General features: G+C 57.0%; 1 protein-coding gene across 1 annotated transcript in view; it reads right to left on the reverse strand.

Annotated features, from left to right (window-relative positions):
• The window catches only part of DVL3 (dishevelled segment polarity protein 3), a 15,262-nt gene extending 5,062 nt beyond the window's left edge, over window positions 1-10,200 (reverse strand). The window contains exons 1-12 of the mRNA XM_004382289.2: window positions 10,034-10,200; window positions 4,417-4,486; window positions 3,552-3,673; window positions 3,322-3,431; window positions 3,016-3,151; window positions 2,663-2,756; window positions 2,387-2,456; window positions 1,618-1,757; window positions 1,385-1,461; window positions 1,227-1,294; window positions 920-1,069; window positions 120-251 (exon numbers count right to left, since the gene is read on the reverse strand). Of these exons, the coding sequence (XP_004382346.1) occupies window positions 120-251; window positions 920-1,069; window positions 1,227-1,294; window positions 1,385-1,461; window positions 1,618-1,757; window positions 2,387-2,456; window positions 2,663-2,756; window positions 3,016-3,151; window positions 3,322-3,431; window positions 3,552-3,673; window positions 4,417-4,486; window positions 10,034-10,194 (1,330 nt within the window). The 5' untranslated portion in view covers window positions 10,195-10,200. The remainder of the gene's footprint in view (window positions 1-119; window positions 252-919; window positions 1,070-1,226; window positions 1,295-1,384; window positions 1,462-1,617; window positions 1,758-2,386; window positions 2,457-2,662; window positions 2,757-3,015; window positions 3,152-3,321; window positions 3,432-3,551; window positions 3,674-4,416; window positions 4,487-10,033) is intronic.
• Window positions 10,201-10,260: the final 60 nt, after the last annotated feature.

The raw sequence follows: 10,260 nt of genomic DNA on the forward strand, positions 1-10,260 counted from the left end.
CTCACTGCCCCTCCCCATCACCCCTCACCTCTGTCCTTCATCCCTTCAAGGGGCCACTCTCACTGCCCTGCCCCATCACCCCACCTCTGTCCTTCATCCCTCCAAGGGGCCACCCTCACCAATGAACGCGTTGGGGATGGTGATCTTGAGCCACATGCGGTCACGGACCTCCAGGCCAGATTCAGGGGAGGCCATGGCTTTTACGATGGCAGCCATGTCACTGTGGATGGACAGGTGGAAGTCATCTAGGCCTAGGAAGGGAGGAGAGGCAGAAGAGTGAAGCAGAAGGGGCTTTGAGAGGAGGCAGACAGGAGTTTGCAGTCCAGCTCTACGACCTAATAATTATGGGACCAGTGCTGGGCCAGTCACTAACTTCTTGGACACTCAGTTTCCCTTCCGTAAAAATGGGGACTTTAGTATCTACTGCACAAGATGTCTGAAGAGAGAATTCAATAATGCCAATGAAGGTGCTGTGCACAGTAGATAATGTCTGTGTTGTGACGATGAAAAAGGCTTGCTTGCTTTACGCCACACACTGTGGTTGGGGCTTCACTGTCCCTCTCTCGTTAAACCTCACAGGAGCCTGGTAAAGTGCAAATCGCTAAGTCTGTTTTACAAGGGGAAACTGAGGCTCCCTGGGTGCCTGATGCAAGTTCAGAAGCCAGCACTGCTTAGTGAGGGTTGAGGTGACCACGGGGGGGGAAAACTGGACAATGAGGTGACCACTGGGGGGAACTGGACATTGGGGTGTCCACTGGGGGGAACTGGACACTGGGGTATCCAGTGGGAGGTAGCCAGAATGCGCTGAGTCCCCTCCCTGGACCCCTCCAATGCTCCAGCAAGAGTCTCTGTGTGGGCCGTCATCAGCGCCTCCCACCTGGCCCTGCCCACTGGGCCCAGGGACAGGGTGGACACTCACGTTCTGTGTCAGGGATGGAACTGGTGATGGAGGAGCTGGTGGAGGTGATGGTGCTCAGGGAGGGGCTCATGCCGTAGGCAGGGAATGTGCCGGTCATGGCCGCGGTGTGGGAGACCCAGGCTGCAGGGTCAATGGGCCGGATGGGTTCACCTACACAAAGGATGACGAGTCACAGGCTGCCCGCCTGCCCACGGTGGGCCCAGCAGGGTGGCTGTGGAGTTGAGAGCGGCAGAGAAGAAAGGAGAGACAAGGCTCACATGTGCCAGGCACCAACTCTAACTTTAGGGCCGAGCCCCCATCCACTTACTCCTGGGCAGTGTGAAGCAGCCACGTGGACTGGGGTCCCAGCACTTGGCTACGGTCAGGGTGATGGGCCTGAAAGCAAGGGTGAGGGCAGGATGTGTGGCGGCCAGCGCCGACAGGCAGAAGCCCCCCCCCCTCCCCAGCGGCCCACTCCGTCCATACCCGGGCTTGTGCACGATCTCACGCAGCACCCGGACTGCGTCGTCATTGCTCATGTTCTCAAAGTTGACCTCGTTTACCTGGCAAAGAGGCATGGAGGAGGGTGAGCAGCTGGGGAGCTGAGCCTGGTGGGTCAGGTGGGCTTCCCCTCAGCAAGGAGGAGCCTCTGAATGAGCAGGGTCCGGGGCGGGGGGGTGCCTCTTAGCAACACCCTGACTCAGCGTGGGCCATGGTACCTGTAACAGCATGTCTCCTGGCTCGATGCGTCCATCAGCGGCCACTGCCCCGCCCTTCATGATGGAGCCGATGTAGATGCCTCCGTCACCACGCTCATTGCTTTGACCCACAATGGAGATGCCCAAGAAGTTATACTTTTCTACAGAGAAAACAAGACCTTGAGAGGGAAGCAAGATTCCCACCCCAACTCCCAGCCCCTTGTTAGAAAAGGGGTAGGAAGGGACAAGAACGACATTCAGTAAATCTGTATTGGGCACTGTGTTCCACAGGCTCAAAAACATTTCCATTTAACCTTTGCTGGCTGGGAGGTAGGGACTGACTGTTAGTTCCATTTTACAGAGCAGACAACTGAGGTTCAGAGAATTAAAGTAGCTTTTCTCAGCCAGCAAGTGGCAAAGCCAGGATTCAGACTCAGGTTTAAATTCCAAAGCTAGGGCTCTTTCTATCACATCCAATTGTCTCGTGAGAGAGCGCCTAAAACAGAAATCAGAGTACAAGGACGCAAGCGCTGAAAGAGGAAAAGGAGGAGTGTGTGGTGTAACATACTCGGGAATCACTTCCTCCAGGAAGCCTTCCCTGATGTCATCTTCTGCTTCCACAGCTGTTTATCTGCCATAACACTGATCATGAGATACTGAAATGACCAGTTTGTTTTTTTAAGAGTGCTCCTTGAGGGCACAGGACATCGCTTGTGTCTCTCTGAAGCCCTCGAGTCTTCCCAGTACCTGGCACATAGTAGGTGTTCGAGAGTTGCTTCAGCAGACTCACCCATGTTGAGCGTGACCGTGATGATGTTGAGTGACATGGTGGAGTCCGTGATACTGCTGAAGGACGAGGACTAGAAGAGACAGAGGCCCTGAGCAGCAGGTGGGGGATGCAGGAACTCACTGCTCCCACCTAGCTCCACAAGGGGAGCCCTCAACACCTGCCCGCCAAGGTTCCAAACCCTGGGCCAAGGGCACGAGATCTCGGGGGGAACAAGGCCCTGCCTGGCCTGGGCTCATGGTCTGCTCCCACCCACCGCTAGCATCCCAGGCCCCATACCCGCTCGATCCGCGAGACCTTCTGCTTCCGCCGCCGTCGCTTGTGTCTTCTCATCAGGCGTGAGGCACTGCTCTGCTCCGTGGAGCTGCTGAACCTACGGGGCCCACAGTCGTTCCCCACCAGACTGGCCCGGCCCTGCCCCCGGGAGAGGCCCCGCCCCGGGAGAGGCCCCGCCCCGGGAGAGGCCCCGCCCCGGGAGAGGCCCCGCCCCGGGAGAGGCCCCGCCCCGGGAGAGGCACTGCCAAGCCCAGCTCCCCAACGCCACGCCCACATCCCTGCCGGGGGGGCCCAGCATCCTCGGGGCTCCTCAGCGGGTCCCCAGCCCCACAGTACCCATGAAACTAAAGCCCCACCTGCTGGTGGAGTCATCCTCGTCCGAGTCAAAGAAGCTGGTGGTCTCCAACTCGCTGCTCATGAGGGTGGACGAGCTGTCATAGCCCCCTGGCTCACGCCGCCGCTCCCCCTTTGAAGTTCCATTTATCCGGGCTGCTGCAGGGGTACAAGCAGCTGGGTTCACACAGTGCCCGATAGAGGGCGGAGGGGAGCAGGGGCAGGCCTGGAGCTGCAACGGGGCTAGGCGTATCCAGAACTAGGCAGCTGGGCAAAGAGGCGGTAGCTGAGCGGAAGCTGCGGGAGGTCGGGAGCTGGGGAAGACGCACTGTGCTCGGGGGCGTCCCTCCGGCGTGGCCGCTCCCGCTGGGCAGACACCAAGGAGTCCGTTTCTGTGTCGTTGTCCAGGTTCTCCTGGCTGCCCCCGCCAGCATGAGGGCTGCAGGGAAGAGAGGACTTCGTGGGGGAGGGGGCAGGCTGGGGGCTCCCTCCCCCAGCCCTGGGTGGAGCAGATGAGGCCCTCCCCTTTGGGTCCTCCCCACCGTCAGGTCACACTCACTGGAAGGATGGAGGCCGGGAGTCCCCAATGCCCCCTGTGCGCTCCATGGCTGGTGGCAGCTCTGAGGGGTTGTCAGCGCAGAAGGGGGCTGGCTCTGGGTGCGCGCCCTCAGCGGATACCAGCTGATGGGGAGAAAATGGGTGGACGGTATGTTACGGGGCAGAGCCCTCAGCGGATACCAGCTGATAGGGAGAAAATGGGTGGACGGTATGTTACGGGGCAGAGCCCTCAGCGGATACCAGCTGATAGGGAGAAAATGGGTGGACGGTATGTTACGGGGCAGAGCCCTCAGCGGATACCAGCTGACGGGGAGAAAATGGGTGGACGGTATGTTACGGGGCAGAGCCCTCAGTGCACACCAGCTGACGGGGAGAAAATGGGTGGATGGTATGTTACGGGGCAGTAGAGAGAAGGGGGTGAGTGGCTTGTGGCAGGGCATGATGGGATCACCTGGGGAGGACGGAGCAGGAAGCACTGAGGAAGAAGACAGAGCTAAGATGAGGAGCAGACCCCCTGCCTGGGTTGATGGGGTGCCGGGAGACATGGCTGGTGAGTGCGGATAGGGCAAAGAATAAGGGTCAGTGGTCCAGGGATCAGCAGGTGCTGGGGGAAACTGAGGCAAGGCCTTCCCAGGGCGTTTCTGTCCCCACGGTGGGTTTCTGTCTCTGCTTTCCCCTCCCACCTCTCCTCCCTTTTCACCAAGGCTATAGGATCGGGCGGGGAGAGGGGGGCAGCTCAGTTAGAAAACAAAAGAAAGGTTCTGATACGGAAGCACAAAACCACCCGGGGACCCGGCTACGGTGGCACAATCTCCCCCCACCCCCCACCCCCGTGCGCCCTAGGAACGCGGGCGGAGGCCCCTTACCCAGGACACCACGCGGCCGTTGAAGCAGGGTAGCTTGGCACTGTCATCAGAGATCTCCTCCTTCACCACTCTGTGGGGATGGGGGGCGGGGGTCAGAGTGAGCTTTCTGGGGTGGAAATGGAGGTGTCCTCACAATCCCAATTCTCATGGCCTCCTGCACTCCAAACCGGGGATTGAACCACCAGCACAAGTGTATTCAAATGGGAGCAGGGTGGGAGTGACCCTGGGACAGCATCACCAGGAAGACCCCCACCCTGCCCGGGCCAGCTGCCTTCCTGGGGTTCCTCTCAGCCATCAGGTGACTGCAAACTACCCCTGACAAACCGCTGTCCCCATGAGCGCACCCACTCCCTAGGATCTTGAGAGGGCTCTGCCCCTCCCCAACACGGCTCTCTGGGACTCCTTCCTCCGACCCCAAAGTGGGAAAAGCACAGTTAGGCAGGAATCCTGACATTCTTCTGAGAGGTGTGGAAGAGGGATTCAGGGAGTTAGGGAAGGGAAGGGGGAGAAGGCATTTGCTGGGCAACCTCCACGTGCCGTGATGATAAGGAATAGTAACAATTGTCTCATTTATTGACCATCCATTATGGGCCAAGCACTATGCTGAGGACCTTACTTGTATTATTTTCTTTAATATTCGCAACCAGTGCTGTAAGGTAGGTACAGCTGGGGAAACTAAGGCTCTGGAGGATAAGTAATTCATCTACAGACACACTGCTAGTAAGCGAAGAGCTGGAATTTGACTCCTGGTCAGCCTGACTCCAAAGCCTGTATTTTGACCTATTATACCATCTTCTCTCTTGAGTTACAACATATTATAATCTTCACATCGACTTCATGAGGTAGAAAATATGATCCTCGTTTTACAAATAAGAAGACAAATATTTAGAAACTTGTCTAAGGTCAGGGAACGAGATGTCAGAGCTGGAATTCTACCCCAGGCTCATCTGACTCCAGACCCATGCTCTTTACACTGTATTTCACATTCTTTCCTGGAAGATGACAGAGGCCACGTGGGTCTGTGTGGGGCATGGGGGTGCGGGGAGGGTCCCGTGGGGCATCGGGAGTGGGATGCAGTCGTGGGCCTGGAGTTTAACCTGGCGTACACAGTAAGGCAAGAAGTCAGACACAGACTATGGTTTGGGGCCAGGGGAGGGAATGGAAAAGTTTGAGGACTCCCAGAATATGTCAAATACCCCAGGAGTACAGAGCTGGGGAGACATGATCAGGGCAAGGGGTGATACATGCTTGGGGTTCTGAACAGAGAGCAGACAGCGAGGAAGGAGGCTGGGAAGCCGGTCCTCCCTCGTCCTTGGAGCAGCTTCTGCCCAGAGCTGGGAATGCGCTTGGCTCTTGTGATGCTCACATTCTTGGACTCGCAGCCAAGTTCACAGACCGAGCCTGCCCTCCTCCCTCCCACCCATCTCTGGCTCTCCACCATTTCCAACCTCACAGCAACCCCAAGAAAGCGGCCCAAATCCTCTTCCTGCTCAGGCCACCGCGGCAGCAAGTCTGGAGGCAAAACAGGCTGGGGGAAGAGACAGTGGCAGCTCAGGCCCACCAGCCAGTCTGGCCACAGGGTATCCCAAGCTTGCAGGCTGCTCATGGGAACCAGGGCTCAAAGAAAAAAAAAGGGATGTGTGGCCACATGACAGGGACTATGTGACCTGCTTTGGAAAGGCTCTCCCTGAGGTGGGCAATTGCTACTGAGTCCCCATCACCCCTTCCCCCACCTGGCCCCACCACACAGCACCATGCTACAGATGTTTCCTCTGTTTCTGGAGATCACCCACAGGTCGCCAAGGCTCTGCTGACTCACAGCCATCAGATCAGCTGGCAGCCTTGGGGGACCTCAAATAGGCCTCCTCCTTCCACGGGGAGCTGAATGGCTCAGGGTTCCATACCACTTACACACACAGACACACACGTACGCATGCACGCACGCACACACACCCCAAATGGAATCGGACAAATCTGGGTTCAAATTCCAATTCTTCCACTTATTAGTCCATCTTAGAGAAGTTACTTAACTTTTTGCACACAATAAGAACTAATTACTAACGTTCTCATTTTTTTGTGGGGTCCATGTTCTCTTTCTAACTCGATGCAAACTTTTAAGGGCAGGGACCACTTCTGCTCATCGTGCATTTATTCAATCAATCAAGAAACCTTTGCTGGAAGCCTAGAGGGTTTTAGGCCCTGTGCTTGCCCATTGTGTGGATCCCAAGAAGCATCCGACCTGCAGCCTGCCTTTTCCTCACAAGGCTGCAAACCAGTGGGTAAGCACATTGCGAGTGGGAAGGTGGAAAAGCCGTAACAGCAGAAGATTCGTTCACTGGACAGACATCTGCTGAGTGGTACTTAGGTGCCAGGTGTTGGCGAAGAGGTGGGTAGGAGTATAAGGATAAAACCAAAACCAAACCCACTGCTGTTGAGTCAATTCCGACTCATAGAAACACTATATGAAAAGAGCTGAACTGCACCATAGGGTTTCCGAGGCTGTACATCTTTACAGAATTAGACTGCCACGTCTTTCTCCCCCAGAGTGGCCGGTGGGTTCAAACTACCAACCTTACGCTTAGCAGCTTAACCACTGCACCACGAGGGCTCCTTAGTGTAAGGATAGATGGGATAAAGTATCATGATAATCCTCATGGAAAAGTTCAACCCGGAGGCCAGGAGAATCTGGACCTGGAGGGGATGAACGTCCAGAGGCAGGACAGTGTATGACGGGGAGGAGGCAGCGACACAGCTAGGGACCCAACTTCCCACGCTGCCTCCTCCCACAGCTTTGGGCCAGACTCCCAGTGGGCACCTGTCCTTCCATCTGCCATCTCCTCGGGGCTGAAAAAGTGTTTATCTTCCCTCCATTCCCCAAATAAGAAGGTTGGGCCTACCCTGAGCTTGACAAATACTTCCGGAGACCAGATGGGAGTTGGGGAGTCTTCCAGCCTCACAGAGTGGAGCCTCAGAGGGTGAACCTTGCCGACACGTGGAGAGACTGGAGAAGCAGCCCTCCTCCGCTGACTCGCTTTCCCATCGGTCATCAAGGGCCACTGGCCTCAGCCCCACTCTCCTCTCAGGAAGCTCAGGGAAGTGCCAGCCCTACTTCGTCTACAGCTTGTCAGGCCTTAACATCTCCCTTGGAGAGGATACACCTGTAAAATGGGGGTAGGAGTAACACCTACAGTTGTGTAGTTAAGGGCAAGACTTTGGAGCCAGATGCTTGACATTGAATCAAGCTCCGCTGCCACTTACTAGCAGTGTGACCTTGGACAAGTTGCTGAATTTTTCTGTGCCCTAGTCTCCTCGTCTGTAAAGGGGGGATACTATGAGGACCACATTAGGAGAGAAGGTTCAGAAAGCATTCAGATCAGTGCCTGGCACACCGGAGTCCTCTGTGAGAAGACAGTGCTACCACGTCTTTTGCTCGTTTAGCCTCCTGGGGGTAAAAGCTACATCAGTCTCCTCCACTTCGTTTTTAGCATTGTTCTCAGCCCTGCTAAAGTGATCTATTCTGATATTTTCAAAAGGGAGGTGTCAGTACCTCTAATGTATGCAAGATGGCTTTAAGTGGCACCTAAATGAACATTGCTTAGTTTAATAGTTACATATTTATTTTAGCAAAAAAATAAATAGAAAGGCAGACTCATGATTTTATATTATTGGTTGGATCAAGCTAAGAAAAAAAGCGAGCTGACGGATGGTGGAGTTAAATAAAAATATGAAGTAAACAGTAAGCGGATGGAATGAGGGTCCTTCTGTGACTGCAGTTAGGCCTGGCCAGAGAGTGCCTGAGAGACTGGAGGCAGCTCAGAGAGGTCTGGGCTTCGGAGCTGGGGCTGGGCCCAGTGGGCCCAGAGGTGAGTGCGGGGTGGGGACACAGGTCTATCCTAGCCCCTCAGAGCACCTGGCCAGGGTGGCCCAGCCTACTGGACTGCAACTATCTTCCCACATCTCCCATCCCCACATCTCCTATCCCAAGGAAGTATCTTGGTGTTTTCTGACCCTGCTCTTCTCCAACTAGGCCAGGCCATCCGCCCCCTTGCCCAGCCTCTTCCAGATCAATCACTGTTCAGAATCTTCCAGTCGGGGGCGTCTGCCTCTGGACCAAAGCCAGACAATCATCACGGCACCAGGAGGACCCTGCTCCAGGGTGGGAGCAACGACAACAGAAACAGGATAGTTAGACTTCACAAAGCACTTCCCACTGTCCCAAGCACTCTCTCTCTCTCTCTCTCACACACACACACACACACACACACACACACACACGTATGATCACACAAATACAATCTCACATACATGATCATACACACGATCACACACACACAAACATGTTCACACACACACACACACGATCACACAAATACAATCTCACATACATGATCATACACACGATCACACACACACAAACATGTTCACACACACAATCTCACACACACACACACACACATCTCATGGGCTCCTCAAACCCCAAGTGTCAGGGTGCAAAGTGGCAGCAAAGCACGCCAAGCAGACAACAGAAGGTGCTTGCTTTTTGGGGCCAGAAGGGTCGGGGCCCTGGGATAGAAGCCAGACAGATGGACAAGGAGAAGAATGTCTCCCCTCACTCAGCTCGGAACGGTTGTGCAGGCCTCAGGCAGGGGGCTGGAGGGGCTGCCTGCAGGCCTAAAGGACCCCGTGAGGCCTCCCCCAGGGGCCTCCAGGCCGGCACCCAGCTCCTGGACGCAGGCTGGTGTGGGGGCCTCCCCCTCCTCCAGCCCCCTGGGAGTTGGGAGTTGGGGGTGAGGAGATGGGCCAGGCTCCCCTTCCCAGGCCAGCTGCTACAGAACCTTCCGGCTCCAACATTCCATCCCTTCTTAAAGGGGAAGTGGCAGCTTCCAAACCCCGCCTGTCCAAAGCCGTGCAGCTGGGTGGAGGCAAGACCCCCGCCAGGGAGGGAAGATGGGGAATACCAGGGGCTCTTCCTGGCTCTGGGCTCCAAGGCCCTTCGCAAAGCCTCCCCGTCGGCCACCACCTGGAGGAAAAGGCCTCCATTCCGAGGGGAGACCTGGGCTAGTTTGGACTCCTCCTCGGGCGTCAGGCGCTCGGCCCACTCCCTTGACGACATCCCAGACACCCCACAAGGGAGGGGGCGACAGCTAAATAAACACCAGGTCTGCAGGCCCCAGCACACAGTCGCCTCCTCCCCCCAGCTCACAGCCCCGCCGCGTAGCCCGGAGAGGCGGGGTACTCCAAATAAGGCCCTGAGTCGTGCAGCTGAAAAGATGGAAAAGCGCTAGGCTGGGGGCCAGACACCCCAAGTCTACGCTGAAGAGGTGGCTCCCTTGGCGGGGCAGGGCTGGGACCTGCGGGGAGGGGGTGTGTGTGTCGTCTCTGTGGGCCGCCGAGGAGGTGAGGGGCTGGCGGGGCAGGCGCTGAATGCTCTTCGGGAGTTGGACGCCCCCTAAGCTGGGTGCCCCAAGGGGCCAAGATCCCCCACAAGTGGCGAACGGGCGGTCCCTCGCGGGGCTGGAACCCCAGCTCCCCACAAGAGCCAGGGGGGGCGCGAGCGGGCCGGGTGGCCCCCAGGACCAGGCGGCGGGGTCCGCGGGGCGGGCGGGGGCCCCCTCACCCGAAATCGTCGTCCATCGACTTGAAGAAGAACTTGTAGCTGGGTCGCTGCAGCACGCCCTTGAAGTCGGCCAGAGTGACGCGCTCGGCGGGCAGCGGCAGCTTCACCAGGTACGGCGTCTCCTGTCCGTCCAGGTGGTAGATGATCTTGGTCTCGCCCATGGCTCCGGCCTCCCGGGCGCCGGGCCGGGCCTCTGGGCACTCGGCGCGGCTCAGCCCAGCGCGGCG

Source organism: Trichechus manatus, unplaced genomic scaffold (assembly GCF_000243295.1).
Source record: "Trichechus manatus latirostris isolate Lorelei unplaced genomic scaffold, TriManLat1.0 scaffold00092, whole genome shotgun sequence".
In the NCBI taxonomy this organism is placed as follows: Eukaryota; Metazoa; Chordata; class Mammalia; order Sirenia; family Trichechidae; genus Trichechus; species Trichechus manatus.